Source organism: Pungitius pungitius, chromosome 19 (genome assembly GCF_949316345.1).
Source record: "Pungitius pungitius chromosome 19, fPunPun2.1, whole genome shotgun sequence".
NCBI lineage: Eukaryota > Metazoa > Chordata > Actinopteri > Perciformes > Gasterosteidae > Pungitius > Pungitius pungitius.
In genome coordinates this window covers 2,322,177-2,335,494 of record NC_084918.1, presented here as the reverse complement: position 1 = coordinate 2,335,494, position 13,318 = coordinate 2,322,177, and the positions used below count along the sequence as shown (strand labels likewise).

The window sequence follows — 13,318 nt, the reverse complement described above, 5'->3', positions numbered from 1 at the left end:
CATGTGTTTTTGTTTGTTTTAAAGAAATGGTTAAGTGCTTAAATTGTCTACTTTCACATTACATATTATGCAATAATGTTACATTCATGCCCCTTCATATTAGTTACTGCATGTGTGCACATGATGCCTGAGAGAACAACACGAGAATTACAAGTCTGTTCAGCATTAACAGGCACTGAAACCCCCGTAAAATGTCATTCATTAGAACGGAAAAGAGAATAGAATCAAATACTCATTCCTAATTTATGTTGACATTTCTTATTCCCCATTAGGAAAACATTTGTGCATTTGACATTTGGATACTAAAATAAATGTATGTGTGTATATATATATATATATATATATATTATTGTTCTACAACCATGTTTTAATATGAGAAGGGATAATTAAAGGGCCATCTGATCCTCTAAAGAGACAGGTCCTCCCAGAGGAGAGAAAGGGTTGAGTTTCACATTCACTGTTGCCATGGCACCAGTTCTCCCCATCTAGGTTTGAGCTATTTGAACTAGGATCTTCTGTAGCTGGCCATACTTCAATTTATTTACTATTTAATATTATCCACTGTATTCACTTAAAGCATTCTAATATTTTAATTAAACATGATAATTACTGTAAAATACTTATCTTATCAACATAGGAAATAATAGAGTTGTGGTCCTCTAGGAAACATTAGACCCTTTCCAGTGAAGGACAAATGCCCCCCCCCCCCCTCCCCCAGTCAGTGTGTGATTTATTGACCTCAGCGCGGTCGGTCCTGGTCGGATCCAGTCTGGGTGAAGCGGACTTCTTGGTGCGAGATAATCGGCGGATGATGTGAGGTAATGAGGCGCAGATGTTGGGGGACAAACCCAGACGCGCTCCTCTCCGCCGACGACAGTTGCGCAACAGGTGAGCGAGAGGAGCACGGAGAAGCAACGGGGGGGAGAGGCGGAAAGTGAACGGAGAGGGAAGTAGATAAAGCAGAAACACCTCCTGCGTTTCCAGCAATGGATACGAGCCAGAGCGCGCAAGTAGCCGACATGGGAGGAGAGCACTCCGCCGGGGTGTGCGCGGCGGACCGGGACCGGGAGAGGGGCGAGGTGACCAGCCCCTGCCCGCCGGCCAAGCAGCGTTCCCTGCGGGTGGTGTACGTCCTGAACGACGGGCTGAAGTCGGTGATGGCCAGCAGCCCCGAATCCGGCGCGCTGCAGTGTCTGCAGAGAGCGTGCGACGCGGAGAGCGCGCTGCTCACCACCGTCACCTTCGGCCGGCTCGACTTCGGAGAAACGTCCGTGCTGGACAGCTTCTACGATGCAGGTGTGTGTGTGTCAGTGGAAGTACGTGTTTTGTGTATGATTCTTTATAAAAGAACGTTTTAAATTTAAGATTAAGTTGTTTCTACCGCATGGTGACGTCATACTTACAGTACTTTGTGAAACTTGCGCTTTGACCAGTGAATCACCAAAGCCCTCTTGGTAAACTTACTAATAACATACAGTATGTGCATCCATATCTTTTTGGATTCTAACTGACTCATTTTACAGACAGCTGTGCTTATTATGGTATGTTTGATTAAAAAGAAAGATGGTTTAAATACTGCTAATGCTTAATACATGTTTGCATTTAATTCAAGCCAAGACGTGTTTATGGACAGTTTACATCTGTCAGTTTGTCAAATAGAAACGCGTATGGGTCGTAAACAGAAGTCAGTCTACCTGGTACAACATCAAAGGCGTTTATACCGCAATAGGACATTGAAAACTGACTCTTCATGTGGTTTATTGTTGTGAAGAACACAACTGGGACCAAAGGATGATGGAGACAAACAGACATTTTTCTTTTAGATGGGATGGCGTTTTTTTTTTTGTCAATTTGTCGAGGAGTTAAAATGTTTCATTATGGTTAAATTATTAACACTTTTTACAACAGAGATTTAGCATTTCACAGCTGGGACCAGTATTCCTGTGGTTTTCCTGTGGTGACATGTCCTAGAATCCGTTGCGCAAGACGCCGAAACACAGTGCAGTGCAACAAGTACCCAAAAAGGCCTCGAGCGTGTACGTACGTGCACCAACTCTGCAAAGCAAAGACTCTGGATTCCTCCCACCGCCGATGAATCAAAGCCTCTCTGTTAATAGTAGACTTTGTTGTATGCATTTTAAGCGTGTTTCTCTCCATCATTGCCCCCACCCACCCCCCCCACCCCCGGCAGACATCGCGGTTGTGGACATGAGCGACGTGTTTCGGCAGCCCTCCCTGTTCTACCACCTGGGCGTGAGGGAGAGCTTCGACATGGCGAACAACGTCATCCTGTACCACGACACCGACCCCGACACCGCGCAGTCTCTGAAGGTGCTCCCACGATGCCCCTCTCCGAGCCCCCCCCTGTGGGCGTGTTGACAGTTCACGGATGCCATTCCCAGGCAGCTCCTTGGGACAAAGTGATCCACGCTGTTATTTACAGATGACTGTGTGTGTGTGTGTGTGTGTGTGTGTTATTCACCGTGCTACCAGGGGGACACGACTGTTTGTAGTTGGAATAATAGCAGTACAACACGAGTGCACGTGAACACTGTTGCTGCCTAGTCTTAAAAATCCCTTCTCTTGTGCCCTTTTCTTTTTTTTACAGGATATGGTGGCGCAGAAAAACACAGTAAGTAGATGTGTGTGTGTGTGTTTGTGCGCGTGTGTGTGTTACAGAGTGATTTATGACCACACGCTGTCTCAGGCTATTTGTGGAATAATATTCCTGACAAATGCCGTTCTTCTTCACACGTACAAATGCATATCTTCGTGCTTTCTCTGCCTCTTCTCTCTCTCACACACACACACACACACACACGCACACATTAATGTAAGTAGCTGGTTTATTCACGTATGTATTGTGTGTTTATTCCTCGGTGTGTGGAGAAGGCCACTCGTTCTCCAGCAGTAGGTTTTCCATGGGTTCAGTTGCCTCCAGAATACAGAGGCTGTGGATTGCGTAATAAAGTAGGTACCATGCTGCACTAGGGCATGCTGGGAGATTGTTTAACGGTCTAATAATAATAATAACGATAATGAACGTGGAGGCGGGGCGACTGCTGACCTCGGCATGGGGTGTTGTGTGATTAGGAAATGAAACGCACTCACAGCAGCTCATGGAACCAATGAGATATTAACACGACGGAGACACAGAGGAGACGCAGTGGTAGACAACTTTTGAAAAAGCATACCAATTGATCAGATTATTGACCTGGTAACTCCAAAAACAAAAAAGAATTGATGCCTATTTGTTACTATTGTGTAGAGATTTGCCTACGTCAGTTAAATCCATGAAAAAAAATGAAAAAAAACCCCAAGCTGTTGTGTGTATTGGTGTGCATTAGTTCTTGCTGTTCTTGGTATTTTAACACCCACAGGAGCCTCATTAGTAGAGCTTACCTTCATGATCCCACCGAACAACCCCAGTGGAGCACTGATCCTCTACTTGAATCCCTCCGTAATCTCCAGTCCGTCCATCCCTCCTTCTCCTCACAAGCATTCTGCATGTCTTTCCATCTGATATGAAGCCGCGTTGCATTGAAACACCCAAACCCCCCCCCCCCCCCCCCCCTTTGCAGGCGTCCAGCGGTAACTACTACTTCATCCCCTACATCGTGACTCCCAACCACGAGTACATGTGCTGCGAGAGCGACGCCCAGCGGCGGGCCAGCGAGTACATGCAGCCCAGCTGGGACAACCTGCTGGGGCCGCTGTGCGTGCCCCTGATGGACCGCTTCACCGGCCTGCTGAAGGACATCCACGTCACCTCCTGGTGAGAACGCGGTTTCGAAAGCGCGAACCCCGCGAAGACACGTCGTCACGTAATCGAGCGAAGACACGAGTCGTCTCTCCCTGTGCTTTTTCGTCTTGCTCCTCAGTGCGTCCTTTAAGGACACCCTGCTGAACGACATCAGGAAGGCCCGAGAGAAGTACCAGGGCGAGGAGCTGGCCAAGGAGCTTTCCCGGATTAAACTCCGAATTGACAACACGGAGGTTCTCACCCAGGACATCGTGATGAACCTGCTCTTTTCTTACCGGGACATACAGGTACGCGCGCGTCACTGCGGGGGGGGGGGAAAAAAACAACACGTCTGATAACACGTCTGATGAAGGCGAGAGAATAAGTCTGCCGCGCTCCACCACCAGGACTACGACGCCATGGTGAAGCTGGTGCAGACGTTGGAGATGCTGCCGACTTGTGATCTGGCGACGCAGCCCATGATCCAGTTCCACTACGCGTTCGCCCTCAACAGGTGGGTTCAAAACCGAAGCCTGAAACAGAACTGAACCCCCCCCCCCCCTCCCCTGCCCTCGAGCTTTAACTCCCATGTCCGGTCCTGACTCTTTGAACGTGTCTGCGCGCAGGAGGAACAGCCCCGGGGACCGGGAGCAGGCTCTCGGAGTGATGCTGCAGGTGTTGCAGTCCTGCGAACATCCAGCGCCGGACATGTTCTGCCTGTGTGGACGGATATACAAGGATATCTTCCTGGACTCGGACTGCAAAGACATGAAGAACAGGGACAACGCCATACAGTGGTGAGAACACGCACGCAGGATTCTCCCCCCCGTCCCCCCCCCCCCCCTTTTTGCGTGGTACCGTCCAGGTGATTCGTGGTGATTCCATTTGTGCAGGTACAGGAAGGGGTTTGAGCTGCAGCCGACTCTCTACTCCGGCATCAACCTGGCCGTCCTGCTGATAGTTGCGGGCCAACAGTTTGAGAGCTCCATGGAACTGAGGAAAATAGGTAAGAGGGGGGACCTGGCATCCCCTTTAATTGATTCATCAAAGCGTGCTGCAACTGTTCAATACAAATATTAAAAATATATAGCAACTGCAAAAATGAAAAAGACAAAAAGAATCCGCTAGCGGCGCTACTGAACACAGTTGTAGCCTTTGCTATCTAAATGAAGCTCAATGGTATTAAATAAATATTCTACAATGTTTTCATACTTAAATGTAACGTTCCTCAGGTGTGAGGCTGAACAGCCTGCTCGGGCGCAAAGGGTCCCTGGAGAAGATGAACAACTACTGGGACGTGGGCCAGTTCTTCACTGTTGGCATGCTGGCCAGCGACATCCCCAAAGCGACTCAGGCTGCAGAGAAGCTCTTCAAACTCAAGCCGCCTCTCTGGTAGGAATCCTCCGACAATTACCCCGGAATGCTGACCATACGCTCTGTGGTCGGTGCCTTTAATGGTACAGAAGAGACTTCTGTGCTTACTGAAAACAAGCATTTATGTTTAAACCTCCTCTTAAAAATGCATTATTTTGGACACAATAATAAACGCATGACACAAAAGCAGGAATGTTTACCAGAAAAGACTCCTCGCTTTATTATTCTTTATCATCATGTTTTTTCCTGCAGGTATTTGCGGTCCGTGGTGCAGAACCTGCAGCTGATCCTGAGGTTCAAGAAGCAGTCGGTGGAACATTCTCCACAGCGGGAGAGACTCAACTTCTGGATGGACATCATCGTGGAAGCCACGCAGGGAACCACCAACCGGCTGCGCTTTCCGGTACAGACGCGTCCCCTCCGTCGGATCCCCCCTCGAGACTCGTGCCGACGCCCCCCCCCCCCCCCCTTAAACCTTTGGTCCTCTCGTCTTTGCGTCCCAGGTGTTGATTCTGGAGCCCACCAAGGTTTACCAGCCCTCGTACGTGTCCATCAACAACGAGGCGGAGGAGAAGAACGTCTCCATCTGGCACGTTTCTCCCGCTGAAACGGTAAGAAACCCCCTCCCCCCCCCCCCTCCCTCGTTTACCTCGTTACTGCAGGAAGTTCACCTACTTACTTCACTTTCATTACAGAAAGGGATCCACGAGTGGAACTTCACTGCCATGTCCATCAAAGGCATCAGGTACGAGTCTCCCTGTTGGCATTTTGTTATTTGATAAGACCCGTCCGATATGTGAAAGCGGATCTTTCCTCCGCTCCGACCTGCCCCGCCCGCAGCATAAGTAAGTTCGATGAGCGCTGCTGCTTCCTCTACGTCCACGACAACTCGGATGACTTCCAGATCTACTTCTCCACCGAGGAGCAGTGCAGTCGGTGAGGACGCACGCCTCTAGATGTGTCTGTGTAGGTGTGTGGGGAACAAAGCACAATGCTGTGGTGTCGCGTCGGCAGGTTCTGTTCCATGGTGAAGGAGATGATATCCGACGGCACGGGCAACGCCGTGGAACTGGAGGGGGAAGGAGACGGAGACACGCTGGAGGTTGTGGAGATGGACAGAAAAAAAAAAAACCCTGTTTACTTCTGGCTCTCAATGTGTGATCGGCGAATACCAACACACACACATACGCGCGTGTCGTTCCAGTACGAGTATGACACGGACGAGACAGGGGACAGGGTGGTGCTCGGGCGGGGCACCTACGGAGTGGTGTACGCCGGGAGGGACGTCAGCAACCAGGTCCGAATCGCCATCAAGGAGATCCCCGAGAGGGACAGCAGGTAGGTGGAAGGAGGTGGAAAGACGAGCCTTTTACTCTGGAAAATAGATATTTTACTGTCACAGAGTCGCTAATTGGACCTTCTCAAGTCCCTCTATGCCTTGGTTACTGTTGCTAGGGTCGCACAAGGTTGTCAAAAAGATAACCGCATCCGTGCATTGTGTGTTTTTTGGTCTTTTTCAATCCCTCTGCGTGTACACTAGATACTCGCAGCCCCTTCACGAGGAGATCGCCCTCCACAAGTACCTGAAGCACAGGAACATTGTTCAGTACCTGGGCTCCGTTTCGGAGAACGGGTACATCAAGATCTTCATGGAACAAGTGCCCGGAGGTGCGTTTGTGTGCGAGAGAAAAGGAATCACTTGTTTTGATCCTTAATCCAGCACGTCTGCTTTATTTGATCCACGGAGGTGTATTTCAGAGATCGATGCTTGTGACCTCCGGGTTACTGGGCGGTCTCTCTAACTGCTTGGTCATCTTCCCGTTTCATGATAGGTTTTGGACACTCCTTCTCTTCCTTTCTCCAGGAAGCCTGTCGGCGTTGCTGCGCTCCAAGTGGGGCCCGCTGAAGGAGGCCACAATCATCTTCTACACCAGGCAGATCCTGGAGGGGCTCCGGTACCTGCACGACAACCAGATCGTCCACCGGGACATCAAGGTTTGCGTCACGCCCAGAGACGCAAGAAACGTTCCCACGACTAGTTCAACGGCTGCTGTTTTCTCCATCAGGGGGACAACGTGTTGGTGAACACCTACAGCGGCGTCTTGAAGATCTCCGACTTTGGAACCTCCAAGCGGTTGGCGGGAGTGAACCCGTGCACGGAGACGTTCACCGGTAACTTCTTCTCCTTCCACAAAAGCGGCAGCCAGCCGGTGTCTCCCTCAGGTCTCCTGCACAGAGCATGGGTTTAAGGGTTAAAACAAGTGACGACTTCCATCCATTTAAATGGTCTACTGTCAATGAAAATAGCTTCGTCTAATGCAAAAACTGCACATTGCTCAGAAAGAATGAAACTGCAGACGTCATAAGTAGGTAATTCAGCCTCGGCGCCATAAGCGGAGTCATAGAAATGTCGAAGTATAAATATCAAAAGGCCCTCAACATGACGAGAGCCTCTATCAGCCTCTATGGAAACACTCAAACCGACTTGCACATTCATCGGCCATCTGGCCTCCTCCAGCTGCCAGCGAGGTGTGTGATTAGATTAGCTAATCAAGCAGAGGCACAAGGGTGTTTACCTTTCATTAGCTGTGATGTGTGTGTGTGTGTGTCCTTATCTGGCTCCATCTTTGTGTGCCTCTGTCTGTCTCTCTCTGTTGACATCCGTATTTAGAGCAGACCACAAATTCCAAATATGCTCAGAAAGACTAAATGAAATCAGTCATTCAAATGTCATTCGAATGTCTTTAACTCCTGCACCTTTTTTTTAGGTGACATCCAGCTTCCTCGTTCATAAATGCTCGTTTCAGAAGGTCATCTTCAGTTTGGGAGTCAATGATCGCTCCGGGCTTCACGTCCCCCTCTCCGCCCGCAGGCACGCTGCAGTACATGGCTCCGGAAATCATCGACAAGGGCCCTCGGGGCTACGGGGCCCCGGCCGACATCTGGTCCCTGGGGTGCACCATCATAGAAATGGCCACTGGGAAACCGCCCTTCCACGAGCTGGGAGAACCACAGGCGGCCATGTTTAAGGTTAAGAGTGCAGCGCACTTCTCGCGCGGGGCGACGACGTATTCACAGTGTTGATTCTTTTGGGGTAAACGCTCTGTTTTCCAGGTGGGCATGTTCAAGATCCACCCGGAGATCCCCGAGTCGTTGTCGCTGGAGGCCAAGTCGTTCATCTTGCGCTGCTTCGAGCCGGACCCCAACAAGAGAGCCATCACCTCGGACCTCCTCAGAGACACGTTTGTCAGACAAAACAGCAAAGGCAAGAAGAGCAAGATCGCCTTCAAGCCGTCAGGTCGGGCCACTCAAACATCCGCACAGACACCGGAGGTCACGTTAGGTGATTCCCGCTGAACCTCCTCTCGCCCCCGCTCCTCGTGCAGACTACATCCCCAGCGTGTCGCTGCCGGTGCAGCTGCAGTGCGAGGCCATCGGCGGCAGCAGCAGCAGCGAGCCGGGTTCCATTAGCCCGGACTGCGACTCCAAACACGACGTTTTCTTCCTGAAGAAGAAGAGCCCACACTCGGAGAACCCGCTGAAGCCGCCCAACTCCAACTACCTGAGGTGCGTGCTGCGGTTCCTCGTGAGCCCAACTTCATCCACGTTTAAAGTTAACCAGTTAAGTTCATTTTGGGACAGTGCACGCCTTGTGAGAAGATGTGAATGAATGTGAATGAGTGAGTGTGTGTGTGTGTGTTTTGTCGGCAGGTGGCCGCATGCTCCGCTGCCTTTTACGACCCATCAGGTATAATGAGGTCTGATAGCTTTACGAGCTTCAGCTGGCAGACTGAGCACACACGCGCCATCACACCAACATCCATGTGCACGGACACACGCGTGTTTGTGTGTGTGTGTGTGCGTGCGTGTGCGCGTGCGTGCGCAGGTGCGCGACCCCATGGTGCCGGGCGGACTCCCTGCTTCCTGCGCACTCTGCTGGGCACACACAGTCGCCAGGAGAAGCTTGCATCTGTAAACAAGCCGTGAAGATCCTGATGGATTTACAGCGGCGTGACGCTTCCTTTTATATGGCGGTGAGATCACTGTGTTTGTGTGTGTGTGTTCGCGCGTGCACGTCGCAGTGTTCCGGACGAGGGTTCGGCGTCGTACGACCGCAGCGCGCCCCCCTCCCCCGAGGACAGGGACGGCGGTCTGTTCCTGCTGAAGAAGGACAGCGAGAGGCGGGCCATTCTGTTCAGGGTCCTCAACGACGACCAGGCGAAGGTCATCTCCAACCTGAAGGAGAACCACATCCAGGTGTGTTACGCTGAAAGCTGCACCTCTTATGAACCAATCAGATGTTCTTAATGAAAACGTACCACCTGGTACCCGACCTTTTGTGCAACAAAGTGTGTGTGTGAGTTTTTTTTTTTATTAACAAGTCTTTGAGCTGTGTATTATCCAATTATCTTTTCATGTAAAACTTTTCAAGAATTTATGAAAAAGAGGCTTGTATTATATATGGAGCCAAATCCAGGTCAAAAGTTTTTTTCATTTAAATAAAATGTGAACCTGGAAGATCAAATTTTGTTGTTGAGCATTGAAAAATACAAAGTTTTGAATCTAAAAATTTTAAATCTGCAACCTAAAAATATAATACAATGAAAATCAAAAAATTAATACAAGTGAAGAATGAAAAAAAAAAAACGGAGTCAAAACTATATTCAACCCATTTTTTCGTCCATTTATTTTTATTTTGAATACAGTGTTGTTTTTTTCAATGCTTTTGACCTGGATTTGGCTCCATAGTATTACATGATGCCACCACTGGGTGGCGTACGTGTTTTAAAAACATGCAAAGAAAGTACATGAGTGCTCGGATAGGCTTCAAATTTATATTATAATGAGTGGTTTTCTGACTTCAAATATCATAAAATAATGAAAAAAAGGATGTCAACTAGGTCTGTGTGTGTGTGTCTCTCTCTGTGTTTGTGTGTGTGTGTGTGTGTGTGTGCGCGCGCAGGGCATTGAAGAGCTCCAGCTCTCCGTCGATCACATCAAGCAGATCATCTGCATCCTCCGAGACTTCATCCATTCCCCGGAGAGGCGCGTCATGGCGGCCACCATCTCCAAGCTCAAGCTGGACCTGGACTTCGACTCCACCTCCATCAACCAGATCCAGCTGGTGCTCTTCGGCTTCCAGGACTCGGTCAGCACACGTGGACCTTCCGTCCCAAAATGACGCAGTTGAGACGGAAGCAAAATTCTCCACTTTCATTTTTTTACGTCAGGAAGAAATAGTCTCAGATTTCCAGACTCCTAACAAGGAATTATGGGGAGAAAAGTTCAATATTTGACCCCATTTTCAACTAAATTATAACTTCATCCATTCATGTTAAGTTGTTAAATGTCTGAATATCCGTCCTTTGCTGGTTTTTTGTTGTCAGGTAAACAAAGTCCTGAGGAACCATCACATCAAACCTCACTGGATGTTTGCGATGGATAACATCATCCGGCGGGCCGTGCAGGCCGCGATCACCATCCTCATTCCAGGTCAGACGCCCGGCGCCTTCGCCGCCATCTGGTGGACGCGTGCTAGTGGACCACCAGAAGTTGAACTCAAGTTCCTCCAACAGAGCTGCAGACCCACTTCGGCCCGGCGTCCGAGTGCGAGGGGGCGGAGAAGGAGGACGAGGTGGACGAGGAGGAAGCGGAGTTCAGTCCCGTCTCTGCTTCCCCCGCCGACGCCGCCGCCACCGCCGTGGCTGACTCCGCCCACCCGGTGGCCTGCAGGCAGAACTCGCAGGAGCACCTGCGCTCGCATCATCAGCTGGGCGTACAGCTGGGGCACCTCAAACAGGAGACCAACAGGTAGATGCACACACACACACACTCAAACGGAAACGTGGCGGCGCATCAAGATGAAGAATAAATGAGCAAATCGTCCTAAAACGTCCTTCACGCCGAAACACAATCCATCGATCTCTCATCCGACGGGGACACAAGCGATGACGAAGCGATGCGGGACAAAAAGTGAAAGGGATGGAAGATCTCCACAAACCAAACCTGACCGAAACGCTTCCATATTTACACACTGGTATGATATTTAAACATCACAATAAATAATGAAAAGCTTAAAGAGAGATGCATAAAAGCAGAATAATTGAGAGACATTACAGTCAAAATGTCTTAACAAAAATAACTATCTTTAGTTTCTATCTATTTTTATTGTCATCGGTGAAAAGATTCCAAATCTATTATTGTCTTTTCAATTTGAAATGAATCCGCTCTCGGCTCAAATATGTTATTTTGCAAAAACCAAATAAACGTCCTGACACACTGTAATGTACGACGTCTTTGGCCTGCATCTGTAAATAGAGGGTAGGAACACAGGTGCATTCTGGGTGTTGTAGTGAACCAATACGCAGCATAAACTCCAGGGTATCTGCCGCGCCCGTTTTGACAGCTTCGTGGTTAAACCAGGCCGCTGTTCCTCCCCCACGCCCGGGCCTCCATGCCCTGCGAGGTGTTGTGTGCACGTCATAACACTTGTGACTGTCGCTGCAGGCTGCTGGAGGAGCTGCTGCAGAAGGAGAAGGAGTACCAGCAGGTCCTGAAGGCCACCCTGCAGCAGAGATCACACGACACGGAGCTGGTCCGCGTCCGGCACAGGCCGCTAGGTGAACACGTGGATGGAGGCCCCGTCCGTCAGGGCTCCGCCTTCGGGCTCTAACGCCGTGCCTCTTCCTCCAAACAGATGTTTTGCCTCCCTCCATCTTCAAGATCCCGGCGGACCACGAAACGGACAAGCCGCTCACCGATTGGCTCAAAGAGCAGGGGGCGGACGCCGACACCGTGGACAAGGTGTGGGCCCCCCCCCCCCCCCGCCGAAGCAGCGCCGCCCCCCCCCCCCCCCCCAGATGGGTCCTAACGTGATGTGTTGTGTTGTAGTTCGTGCTGGAGGAGTACACGCTGATCGACGTCCTCACCGAAGTCACCAAAGACGACCTCCACCGCCTGCGTCTACGGTATCTACTCCACACAAATCGCTTAGTCAGCACGAAACGTTGTAGACTTTAGTATTTGTCTGTATTTCACCGCCGCTGAGTCCCGTGAAGAGTGACACGACCTCGCATCGGACTGTCGGGATTAACCCTTGTTCCTCCCCCCCCCCCCCCCCCCTACCCTCCCTACCCCAGGGGTGGAGTACTCTGCCGCATCTGGCGGGCCATCCAGCGGCACCGAGAGCGAGAGAGGCTGAGGCCCGACGAGCGCTCGGGAGGCGACGCGTGACGGGACGGGCAGCTCTGGGGGACTCTGCTACGCAGTAAACACGCACACATCTGCACACATCTGCACAATACCGCCCCCCCCCAGCGGGGATCCCTCTTGTTCTCTCTCTCTCACTCTCTCTCTCTCTACATCTGCACACAGCAGACCAAAGCGCAGGTAAACGCTACAATGTGACTCGCCATGTCTGTCATGTGACCGAAGGCTCCATACATCTAAAGGAATTTTGCCAAAACTTGCACTTGACACAGGTTTGAATCGCTAGATCGGGACAAACCAAAACAATTAACCAAACCCCACAATGAAGAGAAGACATTGTAATTATCTGTAAACTCATATCTTATATTGATGAGCTACTTTGTTGCCTTTTCTACAAGAACTATGAAGAAACAAGTCAAGTATTAAATGCATTATGAAAAAGCACCAATTAAGATTGACAAGTAAATCTGTTTTGATTCTTTACTGCACTAAAGAAAGAAGTCTACATGTTTAAAATTGTTAACTACATCATTGCCTTGACAAATGTACGCATGACAGTAATGTTTCCTTGATGTTCTTAATGAAGTTACAACTCTTTGTTCTGTGTATTTAAATGTTCTTAATTTTATTCCAACTGTTGTGCGTACATTCTCGTCAGTTTCATCGATCGCTTTCAAAATTCAATAAACCTGGAAATAATGAAATCTGCTGCCTTTTGTGTGTGAGGGAATCGATGCGTTCCAACGTGTTGAACTCGAACCGGTTTGCCTCCTCGCAGACTAGCTCTGGATTTCCAGCGTTAATTCGTATCCTTTTTGAAGCTCGTTGCGTCTTTATAGCCGTTGGCACGTTCAAGTTGCGCAGCAAGGCGTACAAGAAAAGTTCCACGACAGGTAAGTTTACGCTACACCCGCTGACCTGGAGAGGGTGTAGGTTTTCACAGACAGGTTTACGTCTTCAGGGCAGGTCACAATGCATTAACGGAAAAAAACT

The 13,318-nt window shown here is 49.8% G+C and overlaps 1 protein-coding gene across 2 annotated transcripts; it reads left to right on the top strand.

The window, feature by feature from the left end:
- Positions 1 to 733: 733 nt before the first annotated feature.
- map3k15 (mitogen-activated protein kinase kinase kinase 15) lies at positions 734 to 13,143 on the top strand. Of its 2 annotated transcripts, XM_062559284.1 has the most exons (31): positions 734 to 888; positions 985 to 1,296; positions 2,192 to 2,331; positions 2,609 to 2,632; positions 2,890 to 2,970; positions 3,582 to 3,775; positions 3,882 to 4,050; positions 4,150 to 4,256; positions 4,369 to 4,539; positions 4,636 to 4,748; positions 4,975 to 5,134; positions 5,369 to 5,519; positions 5,620 to 5,727; positions 5,812 to 5,861; positions 5,957 to 6,052; positions 6,131 to 6,218; positions 6,321 to 6,454; positions 6,657 to 6,784; positions 6,981 to 7,111; positions 7,183 to 7,288; positions 7,989 to 8,146; positions 8,231 to 8,414; positions 8,503 to 8,683; positions 9,199 to 9,373; positions 10,080 to 10,265; positions 10,504 to 10,609; positions 10,693 to 10,927; positions 11,624 to 11,736; positions 11,814 to 11,920; positions 12,008 to 12,084; positions 12,256 to 13,143. In XM_062559284.1, the coding sequence occupies exons 1-31, from the start codon at positions 822 to 824 to the stop codon at positions 12,347 to 12,349; spliced, it is 4,146 nt and encodes a 1,381-aa protein (XP_062415268.1). In that variant the 5' UTR covers positions 734 to 821; the 3' UTR covers positions 12,350 to 13,143. The 2 variants fall into 2 exon arrangements, with proteins under 2 accessions (XP_062415268.1, XP_037312384.2); XM_037456487.2 differs by lacking the exon at positions 2,890 to 2,970 and having other exon boundaries at positions 12,256 to 13,141.
- Positions 13,144 to 13,318: the final 175 nt, after the last annotated feature.

What these genes read in the sequence shown, in the direction of transcription:
- map3k15 (XM_062559284.1), top strand. Translation starts at nt 822, where the DNA reads ATGAGGCGCAGATGTTGGGGGACAAACCCAGACGCGCTCCTCTCCGCC. An exon ending in CCCAACTCCAACTACCTGAG is followed by an intron (nt 8,684 to 9,198) that starts GTGCGTGCTGCG and finishes TGCACGTCGCAG; the next exon opens with TGTTCCGGACGAGGGTTCGG. An exon ending in CTCAAACAGGAGACCAACAG is followed by an intron (nt 10,928 to 11,623) that starts GTAGATGCACAC and finishes CTGTCGCTGCAG; the next exon opens with GCTGCTGGAGGAGCTGCTGC.